The sequence below is a fragment of the Eutrigla gurnardus genome (genome assembly GCF_963514095.1).
Source record: "Eutrigla gurnardus genome assembly, chromosome: 8".
Lineage (NCBI taxonomy): Eukaryota > Metazoa > Chordata > Actinopteri > Perciformes > Triglidae > Eutrigla > Eutrigla gurnardus.
In genome coordinates, this window is record NC_139922.1 from 6,767,365 (window position 1) to 6,784,057 (window position 16,693).

At 40.6% G+C, this 16,693-nt stretch overlaps 1 protein-coding gene across 1 annotated transcript in view; it reads right to left on the bottom strand.

Moving 5' to 3' along the window:
• dnmt3bb.1 (DNA (cytosine-5-)-methyltransferase 3 beta, duplicate b.1) overlaps positions 1 to 16,192 on the bottom strand; it is a 33,156-nt gene extending 16,964 nt beyond the window's left edge. Inside the window, exons 1-2 of the mRNA XM_084016053.1 lie at positions 15,896 to 16,192; positions 9,163 to 9,271 (exon numbers count right to left, since the gene is read on the bottom strand). Of these exons, the coding sequence (XP_083872179.1) occupies positions 9,163 to 9,271; positions 15,896 to 15,897 (111 nt within the window). The 5' untranslated portion in view covers positions 15,898 to 16,192. The remainder of the gene's footprint in view (positions 1 to 9,162; positions 9,272 to 15,895) is intronic.
• Between the last annotated feature and the right edge of the window lie 501 nt (positions 16,193 to 16,693).

Genomic DNA, 16,693 nt, shown 5'->3' on the forward strand with positions numbered 1-16,693 from the left:
TAAACTGGCTGCATGGTATGGCATGGCAAAAAATGTTATCAAAAAAATTCAACTTGCATTTTTCTTTTTTTAACATATGGCACTAGAACGGTGTTATACTGACAATTATAGCCACAATTGTGCTGTTTACATAGACAGTGCAGGCCTTTGAGTGAAATGTGAGCCACTTTAAAACTGCTTGGGTAAGTTAGGCTAATACAAAAACAATGGTAATCATTGAGTGGAGGGTAAAATGTAAACCTTCACCCATCAGCCATTTGGACAAATAACTTCATTTAGCACCATGTATGTGGCTGCTCACATTATACTGTTCACAAGGAGTCTTTCATTTACAAAATGTTTTGATTTGGTGCAAAACAGACAAAAGATGGAACTAAAAGAGAGAGGAGAAAGGGAGCGGATGTGCAACAGATGGAGAAATTGTGTGATTTTTGAAGGAAAATCCCAGCTCCGCGTATCGAGGCTGTTTACGATTGTTAAACGTCGTAAAGCAGGGAATGCATGTGGTGTGTAAGTGTGTTTGTGACGCCAAATTTCCACTATAACAAATGAACTCCATGAACTTGTGCATGAAGAGTGAGCCCAAGATGATTAAGTGTCAGAACTGCTGGCAGGAATGAGGAGAGAATACTTTTTTTTACACTTTCATAAATAAAATATAAAACATTTACAATATGTTAATTAGCTTTAAACCAATGTATCAGCTTATCTCCCTGGAGTTGTACCTTATATGATTACATATAACAAATATAAAATATTGACTGATTGATTCCAATGTCCCTTCACATGCAGAGCCCACTGTCATTTCTTCAAATAGCATGTTTTGTTTAAAAAATCCATCCATAATAAAAAGAAAATTGATAATTGATACAGAACATTGAAATGCAGCAAATCCTTACATTTGAAAAGTTGAAAGCAGGAGGATGTTTTGGTTTTGGTTTGATAAATGTCGGAAAAAAAATTAAATTAAAACTTCCATTGTTTAATTGACCAACTGATCACTTCAACACTAATCAAGTCAAAATCTTCGTTGTTTGAGACCGTATAATGCATCTACAAAAGAGGGAAGAGTGAATAATGTATTTCTGTTCGGTGACATCAGAGTATGAAAGTGTTCAAAGTTAGCTCCTGGATGTTAAAGTGAGTCCTCTTGTGATATTTCAGGAGTAGAGGATTGACAGCAGAAGAGGGTGGAGGGAGATGTGTCTGGATTGTGGAGGTGAATGGAGGTGAGGAGTGACTACAGAGCTAGCAGGAAGAAAGTTTGGATAACTGGAACAAGTGATGACAGAAGGAGGAAAGAGTAGCACTTCTGGCTGAGGAGAGACAGGAATGGAACAGCTGTTTCTAAGAGGCTCCGCAGATGTTTATACTGCATACTACAACTGAGTGGAGTTGTAATCTGTCCAGACAGATAACAGACTGGGGCCACAGAGTATCCAAGTGTTTGGGTTTGATTGGAAGAAAGAGCATACTTGTTTTTTATACGTATTTTGCATTTGCAGAAAAATGTCTCCAATCTTAGTCCTGTGTCACCTGGGCCTGCTGTGCTGGAGAGACACGCTCCGTGTAGACGCGACCGTGTTTCATCATTCATGGCTGAAATAGCAACTTTTGCTGCTTTGTACATGTTGTGGAAGTCCCAGATACACCAGGTAATCAAACTGCGTCCTGTCTGACATAACATCACCCAGAGTTGCTCGGTGAATTGAATTGAGCGGTGTTCACTGTGAATAGCAAGCCGCACATCGGCTGGTTTACTACCCAATTTGTTGTGATTTATTAGCAATAAACAAATAAAAATGATGCCGAAGTAACGTCATAATGACTACTTTGTAAAACGTCCAAAGTCATGGTTTGTTAGCTCTGTCCGCAAGACGATAAGCAAATAACTTTTAAAATGCTTGTTTTCTGAATGGCGTTCGGGTTGATCAGCGATAGACTATGCTAACACTGTAGCTGCTCCATCGCCATCTCTGCATAAATACGGCAGTGACCGTGTTCTTTGTACCACAGACAATCTCTGGTTTGTACTGGTTTGGTGTATAATAGCTGGACGTGTGTCTCTTCATGAGCCTTAAATTTGAAAATGTGTTAAATGGAACTGTCATGGGACTCCTCTAACACTAAGAAAACACACTAAAACATAAAAAACAACACTTCAGGGGAGATAGACTGACTGGGGCTCTTTTTATCAGCTTCCTGTTATCAGCCATATATTTACAGCCGGCAGCTGCCCAGTACATAGTCCTCATGTTGCGTCTGCTGGGGATCTTCATACTGATTATACACATGCAAACAGTCCAATTGTGTGAAAAAAATACTTTCACTCAGAAACCTGTAGGACTTTATTGATATGCACCTACTTTCATACTATTTTACCAGCAAAAGCCAACAAAAGATGTAATGCCACCGATAGCTGCTAAAGGCATGAGCTATCTAGAGCTTCAAATTCAACATTTCTCCCCCACAACATAAGATATTAGTTGGTTTGGTCATTTCTCTGTATGGCTGTTTGAAGGCATGTCTCATTGACAATGGCAAGCCACTGAAGAATGCCTACACAGCTACAGAAAGAAAGCCAACTACAAAGAAAGAAAGAAAGACACTAAGACGCTGTGAAAACAAGACTGAGCTGTTCATTGTTGGCTCCAGGTAGAAATGTGCTTCCAGCGATGTTTTGACTCGGGCACATTATGGCTAATAAAGCATGTCACTCAAGATGGGAGACATTAAACATAGGCTGCAAGTCTCTGCTGCTTTGCATCCATTTCTTACTGATCGTTCAGTGTTTATAGGAACAGAAGTTAAATTCAAGAAGCAGCACACAAGAATGAAAAAGAGCAAATAGATCAAGTGTAAGTACATATGGCATGTTTCTTAAAATGATCGGGAGGTATGCAGCTAGGCAGACGGAACACTCTCCTGCCTCAGAGGCACAAATGAATAACGTATGGAGCTCTGACGATATATCTGACTTACATCCGACAGTAAAAACATAACCATAAATCTTTCGTTTTCAGAAAAGGTTTGTCATAAAATGTATCGTAAAAAAAAACCAAACAAACTAGCGGTCGTGTGTCTTCGTGCTTTAACCCCAATTTAACCCTCTGAGACGATCCCGGCCTGACGTTAGTCTTCAACAGGCTGGAGCAGTCTTAAAGCTAGAAACAAGCTACTGGTATCCCATGAAAGTAGAACATCCAAGGAATCGATTGATATCATGTCATGCTCGCTGAATGACGCTCCAACGTTAGACTCAAGTTAGATGAGTATAACCTGGCATGGTGATATTCTCTGGCTACCCATGAGCCTCCCCAATGGCCATGCCCATTATATGCTAATACCGTGCAGATTTGGGCATGTCTGTAAAGTTGAGACTGGTAGGTGTTCATCATACAGTAGGCATGTCTATAAAAAGGGCGAGTGGGGATATCTGTAAAGGCTAAAGCTGAGTATTTTGCATGCAGTATTAATGTGCTATTTTTCTCCGATTCAATAATGAAATATTGGAATATTTCTGCATACTGGGGTCCCGACACAGTCTTGCATACATAGGGCATTACTGGGAACCTGAGACTCTTTCTGGATCCAATGAGCCTAATGGCATTCCTATGTGACAATGTTAGTCCTCATAGTAGCCATTTCATGTAATGAGAACATGTTTTGAAAAGTGACCTGTTGTGACCTCTAGGATCATCACAGCCTCACAGACTTTACAAGCATAATGGGGCATTCAGATGATATATTTTCCAAGATACATTGACAATAAGGGGGTTTGTGAAAAGCGCCCGCCGAAAAATGTAATTCTTGCAGAAATCTTCAAAAAGTTTTGGATACTAAATCACAGACTTCTTCTATGGTGTTGCTCAGGGTCTTTGAGTCTTAATGTGGAATTTCGAGGGATTTGTGATTTCATTAATTCTTTAATGTTAAAAATGTATGCATTTCAAGTTAATCGTCAGGTTTCCAGCTTTTAGATGAAGTAGACCCCCAACACACACACACACACACACCAAAATGGTGTAGAATATACATCATCTATGTGGTAGAGCTATGTAAATGACATTAAAGTTTAAATGTTCAAATAAAAAATCTGATTTATTAATGAATGTAGAAATAAAGTGCCAGTGTAAACCACGTGGACTGTGGCGATGCAGATTCCTATTGGGCAACCCTGTTATCTGTTTTTAAACACTATAACCCAGACGGGAAACACTGATATTTCCAGCAGCGGCCTGCGGGGAGGAGTGACAGACAAGGGAGGTCATACACACTCACACCTGGAAGCTGATCATGTCTGTGTGTGTGTGTGTGTGTGTGTGTGTGTGTGTGTGTGTGTGTGTGTGTGTGCGTGTGTTTTGAGGCAGCTTAAGGGTTCACACACTTGCTGAAGAAACTCAATGAATGTTTGGCTTAATTTGAATCTTAATGGGTTTACTCGACCATAACTCATCCTCTTCTGAGCGGCTAACAAACAAAATGATTATCTGCCTCTGATTCTTCTAAGAAATGTTCCATTTTTACCCGCACTATAAAATAAACAAGAGTTGGTAAATTTGCCACTGGATCCAATCTTTGCAGATTCTGATTCCGACTCTTTCTAAAAGTTGACAGCGGGGCTATTGACTTTTTTCACCACTGTCACAAAAAGTGACAGTGGTGAAACACATTCTAAATGTTCCCTTTACTTTGTCGTTGTCATCTAAAGTGAGTATCAACCTTCTCTTCTAACTCATAACTCACATTTCATAAAAAAAAACACTGTTCCTTTAAATGCAGGCATATAACGCAATATCATATGGACAAGTATGACAACTTTAACATATTTCTAAAAAGTCCTGAGGAACTGCATCGCTCTCTGTCATTTAGTGATTAAGTAATGTCTTTGAAACAATATGAAATTCACTTAAAAGTCACTTTGGACTGTTGGACAGAAACTAAACCATTTTGATCCTTTTCTCATTCTAGTTCCATCTTCTCTTATTTCCCCCTTTCAACTCATTTTGTTTAAAGCTCCTCTCCCTCTCTCTTTGTATCCAACTAGACCAGACCAAGTCTGTTTTTGTAAGAGATGAGGGAGGAAAAACTCCAGTCGATACACAGAGAAAAGAAGCTGAGGCGGCAGCTTGGTGGTTACAATTCTCGTAAACGCTGGAAAACATGACAGAAACTTGCTGAAAGAACTTGGTTTCTTGACATTGTTTGGTCCCACACCTTCTACACATCCCTCGCCTTAGAAGGATTTACACCCCCCCCCCCCCCCCCCCTCCTGTTTCTGGATGACTGCATCCATTAAATGTGTGTTCTGTGAAATGGTTAATTGCTCGTTCCAAATCCTCTAGTTCACAACGTCAACGTCAAATAGGATTTGAAGTGGGCCAGGTAGCTTTATGACTATTATCATCATCATCCTCCATTAACCTGCCTTCTGGAATATCCATCACTCCTCCTCCTCCTCCTCCTCCTCGCTGCTGGCAGACATGGACATGCCCAATGGAGCATTAAAGTTGCACAAATGATCCCCCCACCCCCGCCAGCTCCTGCCTTTCACTCGTTTAAAAGACAAATACTCAAACTATTTCTACTCCCACCACTACAGTGTCAAGTGTGTGGAACATCATCAGTCTGCACTCTATATGACTCCCGATGTGTGAGTGTGTGCGTGTGGCAAAGCTGTGTGTAAAGCCTTGCACTGTTCTGATTTCACCAATCTACGTCACACACACACATTCCACACGGAGAGACCGTCTACCCCGCGGCGCTCCGACGATGGCGCTGCCAAAACGTCTTAGCGAGGCCTAAATGATTAGGGTTCACTGAAACTTGGGACAGGACTGCTGCAAATGTGTTATCTTTTGTTGACAAAGGTAAAAAGTGTGCTTGTTGTCCGCGATGCCGCGGGCCTCAACAAAAATGCAAGCTTGCAGAATTGAGGGTGGAATGAAGCCCAGCATCCTCTTTCATGTAACACACAACTAACTTGTAGGGGTGTAACGGTACACAAAAATCTCGGTTCGGTACGTACCTCGGTTTTGAGGTCACGGTTCGGTTCATTTTTGGTACAGTAAGAAAACAAAATGCAAAATATAAATGTGCTAGTTGTTTATTACTTTTGTGCTTTTAACAGTAGGAACATGCACTGGAGCTAGAATGCTGCTCAAAAATATAAATACAAGTATTTAAAATATTTATTTAAAAAATAAAAATAACAGACCGTTTCTTTAAAAACAAATATTTTCTCCATCTGATGGTGCAAAATTGAACAGGGCAGGGAGAGGCTGTTTAAACGCGGTGGGGAGCTATGTTTGCACTAACGTTACGCTCGTCTTTCTCCTCGTTGTAGCGATGTTCACGTGGGGGTGGTGCCGTTTCAAATGCGTCAACAGGTTTGACGTGTTGCCAGAAATATACCCGACCTCACATGAACAATGTCGGCAAACCGCTTTGCCGAAGTGTTCCCAAACGGGAGACCTTAATGTCGCGGGAGGGTCCTCCAACTCTGGCTTGTTGCCAATGCTAGCGGCATTAAGGTACGTGTCCACAGGAGCGATTTTAAACGTGAGTGGACGCGCCGCTTCCCAGTATTGCACGCTTGGTGGGCTGCCACTAGATGATGATTGACAGGCGCTCTCCTTCAAACAACAGATTTTTGCGAGCGTTCGCGAGCGTTCCCGAGGCAGCGAGTCGAGCCCGGTGCCTCTGATTAGCATAAAGTAGCTGCATGTGCGGCTGCAGCATCCTCCACACATGCGGTCCTCTACTTAATATGTCCGTATGGAAACTCGTTCGGTACGCCTCCGTTCCGAACTGAGCACCCCGTACCGAAACGGTTCAATACAAATACATGTACCGTTACACCCCTACTAACTTGTGTTAGTCTATAGTGAAATCAGGGCAGACGTTTGTTTCCCAGTTTGTGTTTTACCTTCACTTAAAGGGACAGTTTCAAAAATATATCATGAGACTTTATGGCACTCGGCTGTTGTGCTTAAAGCATGATCGAAAGCTCCAGAACGGACACTAATGGGACCTTGTGGTGTTCAATGTCAATATCTTCAAATAAAAAATCTGCTTTCGAAGGCAGGCCACTATTCCCTAAATCCTGCACCTTTCCTGTAAATGGGTCCTGTCACACCGAAACACTCCAATGGAAAACCAAACACAGAAAGTGTTGAGGATGAAATCACTTCATGTGTTGACATTGTTGTACGATTTGAAAGGTGATAAGAAATAACCCGGCTGCCATCAAGCTGTCTAAGCTTGAAGTGAATACCTTCAGTCCTCCTATCACACATGATAAGGGCTGAGCCTGTTAACACAACAAACAACAAACAGGAGAAAGGGATTGAAGGTGTGACGATCATAAGAAAATAGGGACAGATGGAGAAAAAAGAGAGGTGGAAAGAAAAGGAAAGCAGATGGTGGAGGGAAGGAAGTGTCCCTCTCAGACCGAGTGAAATATGAGACTGAAAAAGAGGAACCAGTAATAACGGACGACAGGAGCCCCGTTACTCGTGTGTCTGTGGTTGTTGAGTGAGAGTTAAAGTGTGTGTGGGTTCATGTGAAACAGAGAGTAAAAGTGTGTGTACCGATTGTGAAAGTTTCTGCAGAACGTGTTGCTGCCTTGGAAGGAAACGGAAGGCTTGAACTCGCGGTTACAACATGGGAAGTTGGCGTTCAAGTGGTTAACTCGTGAGACGACTGCTGCTAGGCAACCGCAACATGGACACTACTGTCGCGCACTGTCGTCATCCAGAAAACACAGAAGCTAACAATTTAGCATGCAAGTGACGTAATGCAGGAAATGCTAAGTCAGAATAAGGTACTAATTAACTTTTAAAACTTTTATAGCATATTTCATACGAAAGGCAGCACCGGGTGCTTGACAATAAAGGAAGAAAGGCATTGAATGGATATAAAAGAGGTAATTTGTGACATATTAAACGTAAACTTTGAAAGTTTGGCGTCTTGGGCAAAATTAAACCAGCACTTAGGTGTCTGGGGCAAGAAGCAAACACAGACCCTCCCAATATCCTGCCGCACACAAATTCACGACAGGCCTCGATTACACAGAAATAAGAATAAAACCACCCAGTGTGGCCTCACAACACACAACATCCTAATCTACCAGCTACTGATAATAATAAAGTCATAACAAAGTCAAAGATATTAAAATCAGTACCAAGTTTCAGCATATGCATATACACATCAGTACATAGGATGTATACAATTAAGTAATACTAATACAATAATTAAAATAATAATAATAATAATAATAATACACCCTTTAAAATAATTGCAGCAGTGAAATTAAAAAGAAAAATAAGATGAATCGAATGCATAACTTGTCTGAAAACATCAGCCAACACATCACCAAGAAAAAAAAAGGAAAGTTCTTACTGGCTTGTAATTAGCACACGAGGGGGGCGTTCACATGGATCTCGTGAACGCGGCACCGTTTGAAGGCAGCATGTGAATCAAGAAACATGTGTGCTTTCTTTTCTCCGGAATATAATTCAAGTGAACCCATATAAAGACACTAGTGTCCTCCATCCTCCCATGAATCCTTCTTTCTTGCCTGCTTCCTTCCTTCCTCCCTCTGTCCTTTGCTGCCTTCATCCTTCTATCCACCCCACACATCCTCTCATTGTTGATGCAGCTGTGGTGTGTGTGTGTGTGTGTGTGTGTGTGTGGCACATGCACACACCCTCACAGCCAACATGCATTCTCAATTAGACTCATATAACATGTTGGCATCTGCCTTGGCATTTAAACACACTCTTAAAACTGCAGCCTTCTCAGAGCGAGGATCAGTGTGTGTGTGTGTGTGTGTGTGTGTGTGTGTGTGTGTGTGTGTGTGTGGGCGCATTTTGCCGTCATGTGGGGACATAAAACAGTCAGGTAACACAGTTGTTGGGGACAATTGCACATCCCCATCATAGAAATAATTAGATTTTAGGATGCAGACTTGGTTAAATATTAGGTTTAAGTTGGGTTTAGGTGAAGGTTAAGATATGGGTTAGGTTTAAGCAGTAATGCACCCAAGTTAAATATTAGGTTTAAGTTGGGTTTAGGTGAAGGTTAAGATATGGGTTAGGTTTAAGCAGTAATGCACCCAAAAGTCATGAAAACACGACTGTGTGTATGTGTGCGACTCACTGTGGCCGTCATGTTGTTGCTCTCCTCCATGATAGCAGCAGAGTATTTGTTGGAAGGCATCGTTGTCACAGTGGATTGGTCCAGAGGCTGTCCTGACTCCTTTTCAAACCTGGACAAAACACAAGGACACGGTCAGAAAATAAACCAGGACAAATGAACGAGTGTTGTCAGCTTCTGCACTGGCAGTTCAAATCTAACAGCTTTCTTTTAAATCCATTCAGCCAAGAATATGGATTAAATCAGAATCAGCTTAATTCGGCCAAGTATGCGTGCGCATACAAGGACATACAAGGAATTTGAGTTTTTCTCACAATGGTCTTACAGTACACAGAAATAGAGGTAAAAATCACATGAAATTTGTCTATGAACAAGTCAAGCGTTCGTAAAATAGGAACTCAATCTATATAAAGAGTCATGTTTTTGCATTTATATGAGACATTTATACAAAAAAACATCTAGACACAAAAGCTGATACCTCACAAGCTCATCCGGAGAACACTTCGGCTCTAGAATAGCAAAGCATGATTCTGGCTAAGTTTAGGTAGCCAGCATCATTTGCAACAGGATGCATTCAGATTCCCTGCACAAAGATGGGACACCTGGTTTCTGAGTCCACCTCACTACTAAAAAAGGACACGCTTGAATAGGCGCTGAAAATGTAGGCACATGATCCGAGCGTCTACTCGGGAATGAAGGGGACCGCTAACCTGTTAGGAACCAGATCATGCCTCAATGACTATCGATGCTTTCTGACAGTTTTGCAAGCACAGTGACTTAACGGCATACGCATCTGTATCACGTTTCAGTTAGTTTTGAGCCGGAGCCAAGGCAGAGAGGAAAAACACTTATATGCATGGCCGCATATCACAAGAGCAGATAACAACAGTGCACATTTTGATATTTGCTGAATCTATATTTCATTCTCACACTATGCTGACACATTTGTCAACACAACATGCTCTTAAAATGCAGTCATGTTGCACCGGTAGCGCAGTGTTCGACATCCAAAAGGATCTTAGTACCAATTGTTTCCTTGAATAATGAAACCTAAATGGAAAATGAATGCTTTCTCTTTATCAATATTCTCCCATTTCATCCAGTTTAGATGATGACAGTCAGACGAAGGCTGCACAAGTACTGATAGTTCAGGAACATTCTTTAACTAACACATCAGGGTAAAGTGAGATTTGTGATGGAGGTCTTGTTTAACCTGTTTCTTTCTGGGGTTTTTTAGGTGTGGTGCTGCATGTTTTGTTCACAGATTAAGAAATAAAAGTAGTTTAACGCTGATAGACATGTATGGATCTTGCTCCACCCAATCATTTATCAGGAATCGATAAAAGTTGGATCAACAATTTCTTATATTCTCACCCATTGCAATTAGAGTTGAGAATAAGTTTGATTCAGTCTTTGTAGCACAAACGGTGTGACAGCTTCCCAGACTAGAACCAAGTCAAGAGTGGAAGTGATGGGAAATCACCATTAATGGATTCTTTTTGAAGATGTCAATTATGGATAAACCTGCGGAAGTTTCTCCATGAAACCAAGTCAATTAAAAAACACAAATGATCATTTATACATGACTCTGTGTGTGTGTGTGTGTGTGTGTGTGTGTGTGTGTGTGTGTGTGTGTGTGTGTGTGTGTGTGTGTGTGTGTGTGTGTGTGTGTGTGTGTGTTTGAGGGAGTGAACAAAATAAGTGAAAGTGTATTTGTACATGCATTATGGATTCAGTACTGCATTCTTCTTTACATTGTGTGACTGTCGACTTTGGAAGCAGATCAATATATATGTTAATGCGCATGTAAGTGTGTGTGTGTGTGTGTGTGTGTGTGTGTGTGTGTGTGTGTGTGTGTGTTACAATTACAATTAATTATAGAGAATGCATTCGTAAAAAACAGCAACACACAGGGGAAACAGAAAGATTGTGCAGGACAACATAAGCGGAAATGCTTGTACGTTCAATTAATTTTTGCATAGTCAGCAATAATCCAATCCAAAATATTATCTCACTGGCTTGTCAAAAACACATTACATGTTATATGCACCTTCTTCGTGGGATTGTTTGCATTTCAAAGTTGTGGAGTTTCAACACTGGACCTATTCATGAATAAGTCCACCGACTATTTGTCACGAAGTCATTTATCAAGTAAGAAACTACATTATTTGCCAAACTAAATATTTGGGCTTTGAAATCTCGGTCGAACAACTTTCTTGAAGTAGTTTCTACACTAAATTGAAAAAGCTTCAAAACATTAAGCATCATACTTCCTCTGGCTATGTTCACAAGACGAGGATCTAATTCACGCTTGGTTACCAGATTAGATAAACTCACCAAACACAGAATCTTGTTTAAACAGAACAACCCATATTAGCTATTAAGATTTTATTGTTCCATTTTTATCAAATGAATATATTTTTACATCTATATCTTTTACTATGATTAAGGTGTGTGAAAGTGACAGCAATGCTCCGCTGATTTAGTTTTGGTTGAAATGTTTTTGTACAATTTCTATTTGGTTTTTAGGAGATGCACTGTGATTTAGGACCAATCTTATTTTCATGAAATTTGCAATTTGTTAATCAGCAGAAATGTAGCAAATAAAAGCACATTTTAATTTGAAACATTAAAATCAAATAGAACAAAAATTAAATATAAACGCTTACCAAACATATTTTCCCCTTAACATCAATAAATAATTGTGATCTCAATATTGAGTGATAATCATTTTTGCCATATTTGGGATGCCCTAAGTTTACCACAAAATGACAAAGACTCGCTTTGTGTTAATCAAGCTGCTGAAGGCTGTTAGTATTATCTTTGACACAGAATCAAAGATAATACTAAGAAGAGTACTGTGCTGCACATTTCTTACAGTGTAGTCATGCTACAAAGGAGTTTTTATGGCATGTGTGGACAGGACAGGAGGAGTGATTACGGCACAACATAACTCTATTGACGTATATCTCTTAGCTCTAACATGTAATGGGGTTATGCTGTGAGGAGCAGCTTTTGCAAAAATGAAGGTGAGTTCCCAAAATGGGATTTATGTCCCCACAACATGAGTAATACATGTTCACACACACTTCTGGTGTGGAGGTGGGTCCGTCTGACACAAACTGCCTCAGACATTAATACATCTCAATATTCTGTGATCAGGGAGTCTCCCTTCAGAGAGGTGAAGGAGTTGATCACCCAATCAGGATGTTGATGCCCTCTCATTCTCCCCACGCCTTTGACCTTTCACCCACACACAACAAGCAGACCAAACAGAAGCCTTCTGCTAACTGTCATTCAGGTCTACATCAGTTTGTCCTGGTGAGTTAGTTAAAGTAACCCTTGTAACACTTACTTATGACAAAGCATACAGATTATCATGTGACGACCAACCAGGTGAAGACTGGAGGCCACACTGACAGAATTAAGTGAGTAGAGCTGGGCGACATGTTGGTAAGCAATGATAGATGAATGAAAAGATATCAGAGATTTTGCCAAACAAAACGTTTGTAAGTTGTAAAACTAAAACATGGCCAACTTCCATCAGGACAGCAACTACCCAGCTATGTAATCTGTTGTACTCTAAATGGGAACATAATACACAAAATGAACATCATGCTGTCTTGAATACATTTGAAACCAGTGACTGAGTCCATAAACTCATGTTGACAATGTCATGAGTGAGTTTATGAGTCATTTTTTATAGATTTCTACACAATCTGGCTTCTTTGCAACCAGAGGAGTCGCCCCCTGATGGTCATTATAAGGATGACGTTAATAAGGATAAAGTTTAAGGGACTTCCGCATTGGTTTAACTTTTCAGAACCGCCTGTGTTTATATGATTTTTGCATGATGTAAATACCCTATTCATTACTGTTCTATTCACTATTCAGACAGTCTAGTTATTTTATGCATAAGCAGTCGATTTTCTGGAAAACATCAATATTTCTATATAAAAATAGAAAAAAGTTTTATTATTTATTATTATATTTTATATCCAATTAGGCCCATCTAATGGCAGGTAGTGCAATCTAGCTGTGTCAAATGCTGTGGTATGTACACATACTGTAGTAAGAAGACAATAAATGTTAAATGTTTGCCAACTAAACATCTGGTTATGTCACATTTTACTGAATGTGTTTATGCTTTTATTTCCTTTATGCTCAACGAATCAGCTGTTTGCTTTGATTGATGATGAGAAAGATTGATGTGTAACAGTTTTTCCCATACTGTCTCGGTCTTTGCATTCAGGTATTCATATCTGTGTCTTTGCAGAAACATGTTTCAGCTTCTAGAAACAGAGAAGTGAGAATGAATTAGGAGAAAGGAGGAAGGATGGAGGGCAGAGAGTAATGAGGGGCCCAGGAAAAGGGGACACAAAGTGGGGGAGGGGGTCTTCACATCAAAGTTGTGTCTGGTGGCGAGAGATTAGGGACCGCATTGCAAGAGGGGATTGTTCACTCCCCAAAGGGTATGCTCCTCTGGGTCTCTCACTGGGGGCTGCATTCCTTGTCTGTCAGGTACTTTATGGCCCCTTCGGGCTCAGATCCACTCCTATAGTAATACGTAGTCTACTTTGTTGCCTAGAATGCACTCATACAGTGTATCCTCCACTCACTCAAACGCCCGGACCAGTGCAGAAGCTCCCCATTTGGGTTACAACACAAATCTTATTTAACTAGATTAGAGATTAAAATACTACCAAATGAATATTATAATACAATTACATACCAAGCAAACTCCAGTATTGTGAAAGAAAACATGCTATAATAACAAGAGGGAAAATATGGTGATGTTTACTAGAAAATTAGACTATACATAACTGTATTGGGATGCATTGATCTGATCGGTGTCGGAGCTGATATCGACCCTTTTAAGTGGATCAGGTATTTGCACATTATACACTATCGTTATAAAAATAAGTTGGTTCAGTTTCATTCATTCATGGCAGCTCGACAAATATACGCATTTTTATATTGGCAGACTGATGAGATGAGGTTTTTGGAAAAAGATATCAGAAAAGAAAAGGTAGGATCGGTGCAGACCTATAAAATGGGAACCTTTGGAGCTGGTAACAATTGATAAGAGTTAAAAAAGTAATAGTTTTCAGTATGAGTATCATTCTCCAATCACACTATACAACCCTGTGTCTAAGATGAAATGCCACATAAGTTTCTACCAGGAAGCAAAACCGCCCCACGTAAGGCCTAAACCCAGAAGGTACATTAAAGGATACATCAGACGGCAACCTCTGGATCTGAAAAGGGAGGCCAACATGAAAATGCCTTAAATTTGCCTTAGCTCAGGTGGTTCAAGATGATTAAAACAAATCTCAACATCCCATAAAAACAACTTCTGGCATATGACAAATCAGTAATGAGAAGATCACAGTGTCCCAGCTATAAAACTCAACTGTAAGGCATTGGCAGACATGTGGTGAACTGCTCTCCAGGTGTGATGACAACAGCGAATATAACCTCCGGGGAAAGCTCACAAAATTAAATCAGTGATGGACTTTTTCTCAACCTTCAGTCTGCTCCAAACATCATAACACACATACATTTCAGTTTCTGAAGAAGCTATTCGATTGTTTCATCTAAATGTGAATTAAAACCTACATATCCAATCAGGCTGGTTTAATGAATGGTTTATAGACATTTATTTATTTAAGATTTTATTCACTTAAAGTCCAATCTGAATAAAGCACAACAATAGCAATGTTATGTTGCTTGATGATTGATGATGGGAGTCCCTGTCAGTAGATAAAAAGTTTCAGACTGATGTCTTACAGAGAATTAACGCCATAATTCACTTCTAAATGACTCCTCCCCCTTCACTTTTAGCCGCGTGGCTTCTGTCTGCCCTTTATAGAGGCTCCAACATGAATGATAATATATATTTTATTTGTCTGTAATTATGCTCCTGCTTGTTTAACAATAAACCACAAGATCTAGTAATAAATCACCAGTAACCCAAGAAGAAGGAAGTTCAACCGGTAAACCTGCACCGTCAGTGCACGTTCAAAACCAGGAAACACACGCACGCGCACACAAACCCAGTCGTGCGATCCCAAGAAGTCATGCAGTTAAAACCAGATCCAACACCAGTCCGCAGTCTAATCCTGCAGACACCGCGGGAGTCCGTGTAAAATCACTGTAAAATCCCATTCTACACCCGCAGACGCGGGTCGTAATAACAGCATTATAACCACATCACGTAAAACTCACTTCAGCAAAGTTACATCCTTGCAGAAATACCACATGACAACAATAGGTAAAGTGTTTTTAAAGTCACCTTTAAGTCGCCTTGTTACTGTGGCCAAACACCGGCAGTGTGCGTTCACGTCTTGTAAGACGCTGATAGGAATGTTGTATTAAATGCGTTATAACCGCGATACAAACACACTATGAACGTTAACGCGATCACTATTGACATGTTGGTTGAAGTGACTCAGGTTTAACTCTATGCAGCTCTGCTCGCCGTGCACATGGACAACAAGAACACCGAGCCTCAGACTGTACAAGTGCACGGAACACACACACACACACACACACACACACACACACACACACACACACACACATAAGCCGCAGCAACGAGCCTGGCTGCACAAACGGAGTCGTGGCAAATATGATTCACTATAAGTGTGTGTTTCTATCTGAATCTATGTCTATCTTTAATTATTCGGTAAATTCCTGCAAAGAAACAAAAAACACTCCTCGGGGAGAAACTTACATAACAATCCACGCTCGTTGCGCTCATCCACGGCTGGGAAATAACACGGACGGTGTGTTCTTGTCTGGAGAGTGGAATTTGTGAAAATAAAAACCTGTTTTCCAAAAAGAAAATCAGCCTTGAACTTGTGCGCGCAGGTCAGGAGTCGGCGGAGTCCTATCGCAGGAGTTGTTCACTCTGGTTAAGCATGCTGCTGCAGACCTCTCCCTCCCTCTCTCTCTCTCTCTCTAGCTCTCTCACTCCCTCGTGCTGTCTCTCTCGCGCGCACAAACTCGCTCTCGTGCTCTCTGCGTGTGTCCCGCTGTACACTGCGCCGGGTCGCTGTGGGTCGGCGCATGTTATAGTGGAGCCCGGGGAGGAGGAGGTGGGCGCAGATTGGCCGCACAGAGCGGTGGACGCTTCCCACAGGTGAGAATGTTAACTCCCATTCTGTCCCCGTAGGTTACACATGCCAACAGGAACTACTTCTTTATTTGAATTAGAGGAACTATAGTCGCACTGTCGCTGAACAGAAACTACGTTTTCTCAAGAAGACAAATAATAATTCGTCGGAGAAGTACTCATACTCACATATTTTACTTAAAATACTCTATTGCAAGTAAAAGCATTCATAATCTTACTTAACTTAACGTACCACCACTAACTATACCGTCTGTATTCTACTTGTATGCTCTTTCTTTGACCAGTGGTGAATAAAGTAATCAGATCTTATGTCAAAGTAATACTACACTAATAACACCGTGTAAATATGGTCTCTATATGTCATAATATACTTATATAAAAGTATAAACGTATGTA